General features: G+C 40.0%; 1 protein-coding gene across 3 annotated transcripts in view; it reads left to right on the top strand.

Moving 5' to 3' along the window:
• The first annotated feature begins 4,228 nt into the window (after positions 1-4,228).
• IBTK (inhibitor of Bruton tyrosine kinase) overlaps positions 4,229-16,724 on the top strand; it is a 57,459-nt gene continuing 44,963 nt past the window's right edge. For all 3 annotated transcript variants that reach the window (XM_027887777.1, XM_027887778.1, XM_027887775.1), the window contains exons 1-3: positions 4,229-4,402; positions 11,877-12,544; positions 16,027-16,123. In XM_027887777.1, coding sequence (XP_027743578.1) covers positions 12,221-12,544; positions 16,027-16,123 — 421 coding nt within the window. In that variant the 5' untranslated portion in view covers positions 4,229-4,402; positions 11,877-12,220. The remainder of the gene's footprint in view (positions 4,403-11,876; positions 12,545-16,026; positions 16,124-16,724) is intronic.

Raw genomic sequence — 16,724 nt, 5'->3', positions numbered from 1 at the left:
AGTCATGCTCTTCAGCAAAATATTTAACATCACAACAGAAAACATCTGCTTTAAACATACTGCAGTTTCTGATTGTATTGAAGATTATATACCAATCACTGAGAGTAACTGTCCCAGTTTTCACAAAGCTTCTTTTATTATTTACAGTATGTAAATGCAATTTTTGTTTCATGTACATATGGCTCTTTAGCACAGGTTTTTAGATTTTTTTTTTTAAATATGGGAATTCTGAACAAATGTGGGACGATGCATTCTCATTGTACACACCTCATATCACTGGTAAAAACCCTATCCTTTTTGGGTATCTAGACTACTACAATAATAGAAAATCTACTTTGAACATCAGAGATGCTCCTAAGGTCTAATGAGATGAATTGGAAACCCTGTGAGTTAAAGATGTCGTGTCAGAGTATTTGCCATGATCCAACTGCGTGTTCCCAGTCATGCAAGATGAAGACCTTGCTCTACTGACCATGGTTTGATGAGTGAAAGCTCCTGGGTGCTCACTGCATCTTGATTTCCAACTTCACCCTCACAGGGGAACTCTCAAGTAGATTGATCAGAATTCAGGGTGTCCTCACCCATCACCATCCTCCTTTCCACGCTGTTTGATCTCCAGACTTTTTCTCCAAACTATTCTTAAAATGTATTGTCATATGGAATTTAATAACCCTGACTGTTTCAGTAAGGGGATAAGTTTTCTTAAAGCAAGATGCACATAGTTTTAATAAATCTGGAGATACTTTTTTGCAAGTCTTCCATGCTAGAAGGTGTGACATTAAATCTTCCTCTAGTAGTTCTGTAATACAAATTTTCCAGTATTTTGTAATATTCTTTTTTTTCCAATTTCATAAAAGAGAAAGATCATGAGGAACTTATTTAGTATCAGCAGAAGTTATGCCTGGAGCTGATTAATTTTTTCTTCATCACAGTATTACCGCTGCCAATAAGAATTATTACTCAAGGTTTCAGAGGACACTGGTAATAATTAGGCCAGCTATGGACCATAAATAGATATGTGAAGGGGTAAATCTGTCACTTGACATTTAGCATAGCTGAAAAAAAAAATTAATTATTTCAATTTTTGATATATAGAATGAACTTTTTGATTATTTACTGATAAAAATAATTACAATTTTTTTTTTCAACATCAGGGTCAATTTCAGATAGCATAGAGTGCAGAGTTCATTTGTTCCTTACTGTCATTTACATCTTCTCCTCTAATTCCTCCAAGTAGCCTAAGTCTGGTCTGGACTACACTGGGTGGATTGATAAGATTAATAGGTCACCAGGAAGCTGCCTACTGGGGTACTGTCCTCCCTACAGCCTAGATTTTTCTCCCCTAACCTTAAATGAATATACACATTTGGAGCACAGACAGTCTATAAACCTTCAAGAGTCAATGAAGTGAGATGCAAAACTAAGACAAAAATACCCTCTGTACGCTATTTAAGTCACTCAGAATTGATGTTCCTCCTCAAATTCTGAAGATGGCTAAGTATACTGGTTTTCCTTTTTAAGTGCTGCTCTTTCCTTTTTTTTTTTTTTTCTTATGTATTCTTGACTTAAAAGTCTAGAGCTGATATAAAAAATAACAATGGTGGTCAGACACTTATTTTTTTCTTATAACTACATGTATATTTGTGATAATTCAGACCTTTTCACCACAGACTGAAAAAAGCCAGATGGACAGTTCCTTATTGTCAGGCAAGTAGTACATCCTTCAGGAACTCACAAATCTAGTTATTGAACTTTGAAAAGGACTCATCAGAGACTTGCTCCTGGCTTTTCACCTCCACAGATTGTAATTTCCACAGAAAGTCTTCAAATAGGATATTTTTCTGTAACAATGTTATAGCTTTCCAGGAGTAGAAAAGGCCAAACTAAAACACATAGTTTAAACAGAGGCTCAGGTTACCCTGTTTGAGCTACTTTTTTTTTTTTCAGTGTTACTTTATCACCTCTGCATGGCACTAGCACATCAAACTATAGCACCCTGATTCTGTGAAAGGTGTTCATTAGGTGGCTGCTCCTCATGCAGAGGCAGCACAAGATAGCAGGAATTTCTGTTACTGACCTGTAAGATGGAGTTGATTACAAAAACCTGAACAATAAACAACAGGCAAAGTAGTTAATAACTTATTTTTCCCTGAAAATATTGAAAGTCCAGCAAAGAAGATAAAAATCTTGCACAGAAACCTATTGCTAAAAGCCTGTGGTTATTATGTCATGGTTTTGGCTGACTCAAACTCTATTAGGTCATATTCATGACTTATTTTCCAATTTTTCTTTGTTCCTTGCTGTAGTTTTCTATTCTTTACAATAGTATTTTTTTTAAAGACTTGAGGGACAGTCCAGGTTTTAGAAATTATATTTCTCATATAGAATCTTGGGCCTTATTCTACTTAAACCCTCTTCATCTTTCCACCAAGCTGTTTACCTCTCCCAAGGATGCCTGCCCCAGCTATTCACTCAAACTTGTTATTGTGCAATAAAGCATTGTGTATGACTGACTTCAGCTGCATTTGGACTTCCCTATCTCCCCAGATGGTCATCCCTGTTCTTAGGCCAGCTGGCAGCGTACTTGGAGCAAGGCCACCTCCTAAGTACCTCTGTGACTGGAGCTCAAAGAAGCTATCACTAGGAAAATAATGCATAAAATAAATTTCATGTAGTGTGCAGCATTAGTTACAATGGTGAACGACTCCTGGCAAACTAAACTTTTATACAGAGAAAATTAGAAAGCATATTGTACTATTCATATTAACTGGGTCAGATGGCACAGGTAAAAATGCTTGAGATTCACCTATGTACAACTCCTACTCAATCTTTCCCAATTTGAACTTCTGTTGAAGAACACGCATAACTTCTCTTTCAACTATTTTGTCATTTAAAAAATAGCTGGGCTCTTTTAAGGTCTTAATGCTCACACCACATGGCATAATACTGTGGCTTTAAAGAAATACGCACAAAGTTTGGCCACTGGCATTCATTCATGGCTGGGCTTCGTGAACGAAGATTTGAGAAGGGCTCTACCCACGCTTGCTACAAGCGCGCTGATGGCTAAAAAGGCCAATGTGAGATAGACAAGTCCGGTTGCAGAACGTACAGCAGAAAGACTCCCCAGGTGATATCAATGAGATGTGATTCTTTCTGCGTTGTCTTTTCTCCTCAAGTGATCCTGCGTGTGTTCTCAAAAGCAGCAGCAGCGTTATAGATGGTACCACTGGCATTAAGCCATCATTGATGTATTTCTTGGGAAAAAAATATCATTAAAGATTTTTTTGAAAAAGAAAAAAAGTGATGTGTGGTTTGTTTTTTTCTTTTCCACTCTGTATTTTACATAAGGTACTACTTGTCTTGGTTCCAGCTTCCCACTCTAAAATTCTATACTCTAATCTTGTTCCAGATTAAACTGTAATCTGTACCACCTATTGCATCATCCGATATATTAATCAAGACCTGAACTGAGCCCTGGTGGAGTTTACTTGAAGCACACATGAAGTGAACCACAGGTAGTTTTTACAAGAGCAGTTCTGCAAATCCGGCGCACACGCCGAGTTTGATTGTGAGACTGCCCCCAGCTGGTGTCAAATGCCTCATAAAAAAATCAAGCTGTGTCTCATAAATCAGACTATTTGCTCTGTCAGAGAGAGAAATTGCAGTGGCATAACGCAGCCTGAACCGGTACAGCCTTCTCGATTATTACTTTGAGGAGACCTGCAGGCTGATTATTTGCTTTCGAGCCCTCCTGCAGGGAGGGAGACGTTGCCTCGCCAGAAACCCATCTCCTCTCTTTGCAGACACGCGGCTTTTCCCGTAAAGTCCACCAGCAGGAGGCACCTCAGCTCTCTGCCCTTCCTTAATCTACCTGTTAATTTCAGCCCCTTCCCTGGCGCACCTCACCCCACCACAGACACAACCCCCAACTCTCCGCACCCGCGGCCGCCATTTTGATTTGTCCCTTGCGTAACTCGCACACCCCGCCCACGGGGTTGACCCCGCCCATCGCCGTGGTCTGTCCCCGCCCATTGCCCCGTCTCCGCCCCCTCGCCCCCTCCCGCCCCCGCCTGTCAGTCAATCCGGGCTCGCCCGGGAGGGGCGGAGCTGAGGCAGCAACCGCAACCAATCAGCGTGCGAGGTGTGGCGTCACCGCGGCCAATCGGCGGCTCGCTTGTTGTTGGGTGCACTGGTGTGTGTCGGTGCGTCCCGCTGGGAGCCGTGGCCCCGCCTGGCGCTGTCGCCGTCCGTGTCGCCGGCACTGCCGCCGCCTGAGGTGTCGCGGTAGCCTCTGCAGACGCAGCCACAGCCTGGCCCTGCCCCACAGTCACTGAGGATGAGCCCCCGCGCTGCCCGGCGCGCGTCCCGCCCCACCCGCCCGAGCCCATTCATCTAGCGACTGGTGAGGGGCGGGGGCGGCCGGCGGGGGTCAGACCGGGGGGTCGCCGCGGCAGCGGTGGGGTGGCTCTGGGGACGGGGAGAGCCCCGGGCAGGGGAGCCGGGGAGGGTAAAGGGCAGCCGGCCACATAGGATGGGATGGGAGCAGGTTCGTGGCTGGGCCGCCAGTGTGGAGGAGTCTCCTGTGTCCCTCGTCGGTCCCCGGCTATGTGAACGTGGGTGGTGGGAGTCAGAAAGGCCCTCTGTCCCCCTGCTTGCCCCTGGTCTCTCTCCGTCTCTAAAACACTTCAGACTTTCCCCCTCTTGACACTGGCTGCAGCCTCTTGCCAGGTTTCCTTAGCTGGAGATTCCCGGGAAGCCTGCCGTGTTCCTCGTCTGTGGCTTTTGGTAGAAACTCACAGGACTGCTGCTCCATTTGAGCAGCAGCGTAAGCAGTAGAGAGCTGAGGTCTCGTAGTTAGCTTAAAAGGATACTTTCATCAAGTCTTCTTAGTGAAAATCAACTCTTTTTTTTTTTTTTTTTTTTTTTTTTTTTTTTTTTTTTTTTTTTTTTTTTTTTTTTGGTGACGTGGTCAGTGTAGTTGTCGGTCTTCATGGAAACTGATCACAATTTGTGGTTTACAAAAAACCAGCAATCGCCCAACAACAGCTGGTGTGGGTAGTCATTATAATAATACTGTACCAAAAGTTCAGAGTTCATTCAAAAAAGTCAACTTTTCCTAAAATGGAAAAGATCCTTGATGGGTTTATCAGGTGCGGTTTTAAGTGTGGTGAAATTCTAGAGCACACTTGTAGTTTGTTGTGCTTAACTTCACTTCAGTATTATCTGTTTCAATAAAAAATCTATAGTAAGGTCCCATTGTATTGTGGAAATGCCTATTGCTGCACTCACTGTACTTTTGTCTGTGTCACTTTCTATATGTTTTAATCGTGTTGGGCAGTATTAAGTTATTAAATGTAAGTAGTCCTGACCATTTTTAGATAAGCCAAGCACAATATTTCAGTTTACTGTTTATGCACTATGATTCCTGACTAATAGATGTGCTCTGACGTGTCGTAGCTGAAATTAGCTACCAATGGTACTTTGGTCTTTTTTTGACAGGAGTTTCTGCCTTTAATTGGTAGTGCTCGTTAGCTTGTTAAAGAACAGCTGAATGAGAGTTGCTGGATTGCCAAACGTTCTAATTCTGATAAGGATTATGCTGCTATCACTGTCAAGGAGGAAGTTATAGAAAGTCTGGAGAGAACCTCTAAAGGTCACCTGTGCCAAGCGGTGGCAGGGAGGCCCCAGCCCAGTAAACGAAGCAGCTTGGATTTGCCATGGCCCAAGGGACGCGGCGGGCATGGTGGAACGTGGTGTTTTTTAGAGCAAGTGGGTTTTCCTCCGTAGCTTTACTTATAGGCAGGTCACATTTATTTATAACCTGAGCAGTTTGCTTGTTGTCTAGCCTGTTTTGAGAGCTTCATTTTCATTCAGTTTGTCATTTGAAAATCCTTCCTGTCTGAATCCTTCATGGAATTTGAACAAATGACTACTTGTCCCACTGTCAGGGGTAAAACACTGGAGTTTTGATTTTTCTTCTTTATGTAACAGATGCTATATTCAGAGGTTGAGTGCTCTGCTGAAGCTACAGCTGAAGGAGAAAAAACGTCCAGTTTGCTCAGCCTGTACTCACGGGTTGTTTCATAAACATTCCGAATTCCAGGCTCTTTACAAAGTTTTCCTTTACTTACTTGCTTCTCTTAAGACTTGATAGCTGAAACTAGAGGCAGGGCTCTACCTGATGTTTTTTGCATTGAGAAGAGCAGAACACTTTTTTTTAAAGGTCTCTTTGAGGGAATTTCAGGCTGCCGAACTACCCTGAGCTGCTGCATGGCTTAGATTTACCTGTTTTTTCTTGTATAATCAATCACTTTTCTCTCCATAAAATGTACTTTGTATTCATATAATACCGTTCAAAGGGTTGAAAAGCTTAGATTTTTTTCCTAGACTTCAACAATTGTACCGAGAATTTCTGAACAGGTTAAACTATCTGTGGCTACGTAATTTGAGTAGAAATTATTAGTCTGTTATTTTAAACCTAGGACAATGTGCTGCCTGTACCCTAAAGGTGTGTTTGCTTTGTTTATCTAGGAATTCATCTGTGTTTCCTTAAGGATATGTTGCTTAATGCCAGTGCTAAGTTTATTATATTACTACATTATGTTACTACCCAGCTTCAATTTTCTAGTCACTTTTGTCAGATCCTAAACTATTACTTTGATATGTATTAGTGAAAGTTGCCTTTAGGTAAGAATAAAGTCAACAGAAAATCCTGGAAAATTGGTAACATGATAGCAAGTTCTCATGACTTTAATTCTGTAAGCTTTAGATTTGCTTCTTTGATTAGCTTAATAGTCAAGTAGTCGGTGTGGTAAAGTTTGCTTTGGCAACAAATATTTTCGGGATTTTCATGCTGTTATGGTTACAGATCTTTTGTAATCTTATGAAACAAGTGCAAGTGGACCAACTTGGAGAGCATTATGAAATGTCAGCACGTTTGTTTAAAAAACAAGCCCCCTCCCATTCCACAATAAAAATCTTTAGGATCTTGCAATACCCTTATAAGGATGGACTTAACCTTCCTGAAGTTTATGACATTGCCAGTCATCCCTCACTTCATTTAGCAACTTATTATCAAAAGGAAAAGCAAGTGAATTTTGCACCTTCAGAAAAGCCATATTATTTACACTATTTTTTTAAAGGAAGGGTATTATGATCGATAAGGAAAGCTCTAGGCTTCTTTTATATGGAAAACAGAAACCATTATTTAGTTCTGTTTTAGGAGAGTCAAATGCTAGGTAGTTTTTCACCAAGTGCATTTTATGTGCAACTGTTATTTAGTAAAATTAGTAGCATTAAGTAACATCTTTTTTTAAGAAAAACAAATAAATAGCAAAGTGAATGGAATGAAGTTATGCCAATTTTAAGGTCTTGAGAAATATCTTCTCAGTAAAGCAGCCTGAGGATGGATTTCAAGGCCATGTCACTAATTTGACAGTTGAGTCACTTTAATGCAGTGCACATGGAAGATGCAAATCCATCAATCTGTCTTCAAGTGGCACTGAATTCTAAGTAGTTGAATCTCTTCTGTATTCTCTTTCACTTCCGTGTGAAACCATTGTTTGTATTAAGATGAAAAAAGCTACAACAGCTACTAGCCACCACCTTGGTACTGATGTCCACACTCATGTTAGCCAGATTTTGCTAGATCTAATAGGCTTTCATCAGGAAGAAGTGGAAGGACCACAGATACAAGTTCCAGTATCAAATGTGTGCCTGCCAGACTGGATGCCAGAAACATACACTGAAGCTGCCAACCATAAGGTGAGGGTTGGTTGTTCCCTTGTACCTTTGAGCCAAGAGCACACAACCTCTGTGGAAATGCTTTCTAGGAAAAGAGAAAATTTGAAATGTGTTGATAGAGAATATGATACGTAGATTTCTGCAACTTCACAGTGGAAGGATTCTGCAACTCTGTTCATTTTTCTCAAATGTTGCAATTCCACGTCCGCTGTCTGCTGTTTTCAGGAAATGAAATCTGCCACCATCATCCTTAGTCCTGAAGGTATTTGTTAGCTTGGTCTTACAAATGTGAAGAATCTTTGTTCATTTCACACTCAAGAGAGGTGTGACAGCTGTGATTTTTGTAGTGTCTTCTTGAAAGAAACAACCACAGTAGGTAGAGAGCTGATTTTTAAACTACAAGTGTTCTGACTCCATAAGGTCAGATGACACATCTGACACATTCCTTCTTGGAGAGTGTCTGACATCCGTGGTGCCTTAGTGCTTTGCCTTCTCTGAGGGGGAGAGCTGAGACAGCTCTACTTGCTCCATTCCAGGAGACAACATACTACAAACACTTTCTTGCTTCCAAGTTGGTTGTAATATTTAAAATTTTCCTGGGCTGCGAACATGTATAATAAGTAGCTCATGTCTCTGGGGGAAAATTTAGAAACCCACTTGCTGCAGAAATGAAACATCTGTTATACTCTGAATACTGCTCCAATTCCTCCATTTTTTGTGACTTTTTTATGCAATAAAATGTTAATTAGTAATTAGTTTTTAAAAATAATTTGAATTCCAAGTGATACCTGTTTTATCATAAAATTGTTGAAAAGGTTATAATCTTATTTATTTATGTATCCTAATAATTACAGCATTAGGAAGACACTGATATTATAGCATGAACATGACTAGTGCTGAGAAGCCTACAGAAATATCTGCAAATAAAAGTAGAGACAATAATCAAAAGGGCACTGTGTTCTAGACATTTCAATTCAAAGTTTAAAAAATGCTTTTGCTTTTCCTGTTTTGTGCTTATTTTAAGTGCTGATCATTCATTTGGAACTCACTGTACTAGAAGTAAGCATTTGAACACAGAACTGAGCTTCAATTCACAATTTGAAAGTTTTAAGGTTTCACTTGAGGACTTCTTTGGTGTAACAGTCAGGTCTGATTATTAATCTTTTTCAGATGTAGTAATAACGTGATAATGTCTGTTACTGGTGTACCAATCTATTGTGGAGAGGTGAAAACTTGATCTGCATCCTTCTGTCTTGAAACTCAAGGTGTATGTATGAATATACTAATATAGTATCTAGTTTTGTAATGTTTAGAGTAAAGGAGGGATGGGTTGGAATGACTTATAAAGAAATAATTCATCAGAGTCAGGTTTCACATAGCTGCAGTATATATCACCATGATGGAGTTAGTGTGATGTAGGCAGGCATGTATTTCTAACTAGGAGAAGACTTTTTATTTTTTTAATGTTTGATTTGTTGTTCATGTTTTGATGTTTGGTGAGCTCAGGTGCCTTAAATAAGTTTTTCTTTGGCCTCTCCCTTCCTTTCTTGCAGTGGCACAAGTTTCTTTGAAACCAGGATTTGATTTCTTCTGAATCATTTTCTCTAGCAATTCAGTGTCTTAAATAGGTGTGTATCTGCACAAAGGAAGGTATGGCATGGGGCACAGCAGGACTTCTTCCTTGGGTGTTGGTGTCGTTTCATACAAGTTTACCCAAGAGATTAGTCTACTTTGTTTTATGACTCCCTTGAGTAATTTTTCTTGATGTTATTTTTAGTTTTATTCTTTGTTGCACTAATAATAATGTCTAAACAATGAACTACATTTAAGATGTGCTTTAAAAGGCATATGTAACATTCATCCTTCTTCCACAGCATATTTTTTTTGCCTAATGGCATATTGATTAAATGTGGCAAATTGACTTGAGGAGAATGGCACTTCTGATGTTTTTCCTGATGTAGGTCTCCAGATATTTACTTTTTTAACTATATAGTGTTTAGAAAGGTGTTTGATGCACTGGCAGTCTGAGTCTGCTGATAGTCACCTATCAGACTTTGATTCCTTGGAGCAGCAAGTCAAGCTCTGTTTTTTTTTTTTTTTCCCAAACCTGTGACAGTGATTCACCTCTCTTCATAGTCTTAGGCTTGAGAAGGTCAGAGGAGAAAAGTCCATGTACAAATATGTTTAATTTCTTCTGTTACTGCAGAAGTTGGTAAGTTGGTTGGAGAATGACCTGTAGAGTGAACTGAAGCTTACTTTGACAAATAAAAGCTGAACAGTTTTGATCAATTCTGGTCTCTTAAAGCTTTGTGATTGTTAGTCCTGGTCAGGGATAAGGGACTAAACTGTAGCGAATAAAGACTATTTTTTTTTTTTTCTTCTTCATTTGCCTCTCTTTGAAATTGTTTTGAAGGTACACACTGAAACCACTTTTAATCTGTAGATTTGCATTCCGAGTATTTAATCACTAGTGAAGGACGTGGAAAATTAATTGTTGAAGGCTTTGCCTTGAAATGTTTAAAGGAATACTCTTGGATTAGACTTTTTTTTTCCTTGAAAGTTCCGCAACTTCCATTACTAGTGTTTGCTCTAAACGGATTGCTTGCAGCTTTATGGAAATCTTGATGGTAAGTCTTGAAACAGGAGGAGGACTGGGATTTGTTTTCTGAACAACATAATTTTCTTTGTGACGTGTCTTTACAGAGAGTGATGTTAACAAAATACGGTTATGCACTCAGTGCCTGAAAAGCAATGGAAGCTAAGCTCAACAGGCTTTTCAGATGGGGTAGGGGGTCAAGGAGCAGTACTTGAACTTGATAATGACTGCTGAGCTGGAAGTAGTAGTGTGTGGGTAGGGGGTTGTTTACTGTGTTGTGTCTTGTCCTATTTCACCCAGTTTGAAACTAAACTTACGCTTGGAAGATTGAAGCATCTTGGTTTTCGGGGTCTTAATCGCAGTTCATATTAAATTAGCGAGCGTATCAGTGATGTATGTAGTTTCTCTGTTTTGTGGGTTTGTCTGTGATTTTTATACTGCTGTCTGTACTTTGTGAATTGTGACGCTTTTGACTGGAACTGCGCATGTTTCATATGCAAGGTGAGTGCTTCTGTCAGGCCTTTACTTCTGAGAAAGAGAATGCAGGAGAAAGATGGATGAGTTAAAGATAAGTATGCCAAGCTAAGCAAAAATGCTGTATGCCCCAGATTGTGAATATATTTTCATGAAGAAAAATTTGTGTCGCTGCTTCCTTTTAGTTCTTTTTCCTCCCGTACCTCTTCCAACCTAGACCTTCACTTCTTCTTGCCTGTTTCAGGAGCTTTAGACCTTTAGCCCTGCCTGAATGCATGTCTCTTATACAAGCTGCTTCTATTCTTTTAGTTGCTCTGATGCCATCCTTTCTCCCACCTTTGTTAGCAGCTATGGGAGTGATGGAGAGGAACCTTCCTGTTGATTCTGCAGAAGAGAATTAGTAGGGACATGGGAAGGCATTCAGGGCAGGGAAGAGAAAGTGGGGCATAATTGTATTTTTTGCGGTGGCTATGGAAATTGTGGTGGTCCCTCCCTCCCCCCGGGTGATACTGACAAGTCTTCTGTTAGCCAAAGTGTGCTCAACAGCTGGGGGGATTTTTTGGTGTTTTTTTTGTTTGTTTGTTTGTTTGGCTGGGTTTTTTGTTTGGTTGGTTGGTTTGGTTTTTGTTTGGTTTTGTGGTGTTTTTTTTTTTTCTTTTCCCCCTGTCAGTCTTCTAGTTCAGTTCTTGCTTTCTGGTAACAAAGTAGTAGTACAGTTAGATAGTAAACAGTCAGGGTGCTGAGAACCCTAAGGTTGGGAAGGCATACTTTTTTTTTTTCAGATTACTTTTTTTGGATCCAGTTCACCTTGTAGCCTAAAAGATTTTTGTCAAAGAAGGTAGGAGATGCCTTTGGAGGTTGGGGTAGGGAAGGGAGTAATGTTTTTTTTAAAGTGAGGTAATTCCTGAGTATAAGCTCGAATGGCATGGGGCAGGTCAGTTAACCCTTGCACATTGTCTTGTCCTGTACTTGGAAGGGCTAGTTTGGTATGCAGTTAAATGAATACAATTGCTGGAGAAAAGAGTTTTTGACTACTAATCTGTTCTGGTTTGTTCTCTTTCAGGTCTCCCTTGCAATTATGGAGTTTTAGAAGAATAAGGTTGTGTGGAGGGGGAATCCCCCTCTGCACGCTAGTGGTAGTTCACTTTTGGAATTTTCTATGGACAAGAATATTTGTTATATAAGATGGTGAAATAAGACTTCTAAAAATATATATTTATAAATATTTATTTGGATCAAGTGCCAAACGTTACAAAACAAAGATTTCTAATGGCAGCTCAATAAAACTGGATTTACATCCTTGGAATTACAATTTTTCTAAGGCACTGTGCTGTGTACTGAATTAGAGTGCCTTGATACACTTGAAGGGTTGTTGCCCTTGAGGAGAGGAGCAGCTTTAAAGTGAAGATGAGTTCTCACATGCCAGAGTGCACTTCAAAGTGTCGATCTCTACAGCATGCTTTGGATGTTATTTCTGTAGTAACCAGAGGAAGTGAAGGCCAGATCAAGGCCTTTCTCTCTTCTTACTGCTACAACGCTGCAACTATAAAGGATGCCTTTGGCAGAAATGTTATACATCTTGCTTCATCTTGTGGCAAAAAAGGTGTGCTTGACTGGTTGGCTGAGACCAAAGGAGTAGATCTCTTGGCGAAAGACAAAGAGTCTGGATGGACAGCTTTGCACAGAAGTATATTTTATGGATACATTGATTGTGTTTTGTCATTACTGAAGGTGAGTAATTTGCAACTAGTTTTTCTCAGCATCTACAATTTTTGGAGTTGTATTGGTTATGTAAAAGTGTGTTTTTAAATTTGACTGAAAGCCTCTTCAGGGTTGTCTGAGTATATGTCTCAATAATGTTGTCTTTAGATCACAGAGCACTAATTTATTTGGAGGTTGTCTCTGTGTTCATGAAAAATGCCTGTCTGCCCATGCAGAAATCAGCACTGAGTATGGATCCCTGATTAACTGTAGACTTCCTGAAGTCCACAATTTCTTCTTGTTTATGTGGGTGATATCAGGGTGAGGATCTTAAAAGTGGTGAGTGAGTGATCAGACTAAAGATACTCTAAAAATGGACTCTTCAGTAATTGTACCAATTCATATAAGAGAACATAAAATAATGAAAGATTAAAGGGCATTATATAGAAATGAATTTGAGAGATCGGCACTTCAAGATATGGCATATTTTATTAAGTGGCTTTTGCTCAGTGCCCCTTATTCCTTTCTTACAATTGCTGTTTCTTCCCATCCACTTATCAAGTTGTATATATTTCTGATTAATCTTCCTTCTGTTCTTCCTGTCCAAAGTGCAGCAAAGGGAAGAGCTACATTTGTTTGAGATGTTCTGATATCACTTTAACAGTGTGAGAAAAGGAAATAGTTTTGGTTCAGGGTTGCTTAAACATCTTTTAAGACAGAGAATTTCCCAGCCTTTTTAAATTAGAGTGATTAGCCATTTGTAGACATGGAACTCTCTGCTTTCAACAAGACTTGAAGCAAAAAGATTGTGGATCCAGTGTTTTTTATTTCTTGAAGGTCTGATAATTGCTAAATATATATTTCATGTGCTGTACCTTTACATAGTGAGGAGTTTTTCATTAGACTTTACATAAGTAGATGTTTTTATAAGAATTGTACATGATTCTGTTCTCTAGAAAACTGGTAACTCTGTGCTTGATATATGAAAAAGTATTCAATCCTCTAGTGTATGTGTGTATGTCTGTATCATTGGCATTTGCTTCCAGGAGGCCTGTACAGGCTTTCCCAGATGTATTTTACTTTTCTGTTAGTTGCATAAGTGGATGAGATTTTTGTGATAGCCAGCTCTGCTGATACTTTTCTAAGAAACAGAAAAAAAACAGCTCATGGAGAGTGTTCTGTCTCCCAGTTCCTTAACTGAAGTCTCTGCTGTACTGTGTTATTTAAAGGATACGTTCTTAAGGTATTATAACAACAACAGATTATAGAATAGAATTACGAAATAGCTGAGCTAGAAGGATATCTCTGGATTGTCTGGTCCATCCCCCGTATTCAGGCAAGGTCAACTAGACCAGATTGCCCAGGGGCTGTGTCTGGATGGATTTTGAATAGAGCATCAGACATGTCTGTTCCAGTGTTTTAATACCAGTGCAGTAAAAGTGGGGTTTAGATTTAAACAGAATTTCTTATATTTCAATTTGTGCCTGTTGCCACTTTTTTTGTCACTGAGTGTTACTATGATCACAGATCTCACCTCCAGTCAGTTATTTATTATGCACATTGATAAAGCATGCTGTCCTTCTCCCCCACCCCAAACCTTCTCTAGGCGAAGCATCCCAGTTCTCTCAGCTTCTCTTTGTATGTCAGATGCCTCAGTCATCATTTTCATGCTCTTTTGCTGGACTTGGTCCTGTATATCCATGTCTGGAAGTCCAGACCTGAAGCCAGCACTCCAGCTGTGGCTTGCCAGTGCTGAGTAATGCTTGCTGGCATTGGTCCCACAGGCAGCCCTGGCTGCTTTCACCATTCCTGGCTGTGAGGACACAGTGCTGGCTTGTGGTCAACTGGTTGTCTATGAGAAGCCCCAAGTCCTTTTCTGCTAAGGTGCTTTTAAGCGATTTGGCCCCCAGCTCTATTGGTACAATGGCTTGTTCCTCTCCAGGGCCAGGATTTGCATTTCCATTTGTTGAACTTCATGGGATTCCTCTCGGACCATTGCTCCAGCCTGTCAAGGTCCTTCCTTTTCTATGTCAGCACAATCCTCTGACTTATCAACCACTCCTCCTGGATCATCACCTTTGCTGAGGGAGCACTGGCCCATTACCCAGGCTATTACTGAAGATATTTAGCTGTACTGTTTACAGCAACCAGTATAGTTCAGTCACGGAATATTTGGGTTTGAAGGGACCGACCAGGATCATTGAATCCAACTCCTCAGTGAATGACCTGTATGGGGATTGAACTGGTGACCTTGACATTATTAGCAAGCACCATGCTCTAACCAGCTTCCTGTACTGGCCCCAGAATCAGCCCCTGGCGCCCTAAACTGTTGTGGATGACAAGAGTTCTGCTGTGGGCTGGAGGCAGTCATGCCTTGTTCTCAGACTGTATCTTACTACAAGATTTGCCACTCAGGGTTTGGGGTTTGTTTTCACAAATTCAGACCGTGTGAATATCACTGCAGCCTCTGCCTGCTTGTGAATGACTTAAATGACTTCCAAAGTGAAGAATATCCAACTACCCGTTAAGTCAAAGAAATAGGTCAGTGTTTCTGTCATATAGTGAGTTAGCTAATAGGGTTGCCTTTATAATTTGGAGAATGTATGTTGTTGTTCTTCTGGCTAGTGTTTTTCCAAGGAAAATTATGGGTTAAAATCCCTATTTCAGATATGGCTACCTGTCCTTCTGTCATGCTTGAAGGAATTGTGAACTGTGCTCCCTCTGTTTTTGTATTTCGTGTGTTTACCTCTGAAGTGTGAGGTTCTGTAAGGTTTTCCTTTGCGTTAGCCATGTGCTGGGGTACATAGGTACAGCTGTTTTATCCGTTAGGTTCTGTTGGGAACATCTGCAGTTCTTCCCTTTAGGGAAGTGGTTGATGACACTTGACTTGCTTAAAACTAGTGCTGGTGTAGTAACACTCTTTTGTATTGAGAAAATGATATTTACAGAGATTGTCTGTGTCTCTTTGAGTTCTAAAGGAATGAATTGTTCATGTTTTCTGCCTCTGAACCTTCCCTACTGTCTCTTGTCTGGCTGTTTGTGTCCTCTTGCCTTTTCTCAGCAGCTGTGAACCACTGTTCTTGCTTGTTTTCAAAGTCGTATTTTACTTTTTACTTCTCTAGCTTGTCAAAACTGATGCTATAAACATGCCAGTTTAAGAAAATATGTTCTTTGAAGCTGGTAAATGCATTTTTGATGAATACTTGCGATTCTTAAATGTCTGTGCTTTGTCTTCAAGTCTGTTTACTTTGTATTTCACTGATTACATCCTATTGCCCAGTCAGTGTTCAGACAATAAAATCCCAGTTAATAGGTGTGTATGTGGCTGAACAGAATTGCACTGTTTATTTTTTTAGATTTGCTTACAGTTTATTTATAGAGTCTGAAGATTTTCTTTTATCGCTATTAAATTTCAGTTAAAAATTTGTATATCTTCTTAAACATTTACCTGGTTTACTTTGAGCTGTGCAGTTGAAATGAACTTTAGTTCTTCTTCTCTCCTTCACTTTCAGCATGGTGTTAGTCTGTATGTCCAGGATAAAGAAGGCTTATCAGCCCTGGATCTTGTGATGAAAGACAGGCCTATCCATGTGGTGTTCAAGAAAACTGGTAGGAAATTAAATAGCTTAATTCATGTTTTCTAAGGAGATATCTGTCACCAATGCATTAATGTATGTACCAGTGTAGACAATATTTTATGTGTTTAATTAGGATTTTGTAAATTGTGAGATACCTGAAGGTATGGGGTTGCTGATATCAGAAGAAAGCAAAAACAAGATCTTGGTGATAGGCACAGGATGCACACGTGTAGAAAAAATGTAGGAATAATGGCTGGCTCAGAGGTTAAAAAAAAAAAAAAAATAAAGGCAAGTGATGTAATAGGTAACCCAGAGAGATTATGCCGATTTCATCCTCGGAGGTACTCAAAACATGAGAGAAAATGGTCCTGGGCAGCTTGCTTTAGATGACCCAGCTTCAGCATAGGTGTTGGACTAGATGATCTCAAGAGGTGATTTTTGACCTCAGTAATTCTGTTTTCTCTTTTATCTCAGTTAAAATCATCAGAGATGGTTTGGGTTGGAAAGGACCTTAAAAGTCATCTAGTTCCAACCCCACTGCTGTGTGCAGGGACACCTTCCACTATGCTGGGTTGCTCAAAGTGCCATACAACCTGACCTTGAACACATCCAGGGATGACGCATCTACAAAT

The sequence above is a fragment of the Empidonax traillii genome, unplaced genomic scaffold (genome assembly GCF_003031625.1).
Source record: "Empidonax traillii isolate 1590-97213 ecotype Southwest subspecies unplaced genomic scaffold, ASM303162v1 scaffold222:size850627, whole genome shotgun sequence".
Lineage (NCBI taxonomy): Eukaryota > Metazoa > Chordata > Aves > Passeriformes > Tyrannidae > Empidonax > Empidonax traillii.
The sequence above is the reverse complement of the archived record's forward strand: the minus strand, read 5'-3'. Positions and strand labels throughout refer to the sequence as shown.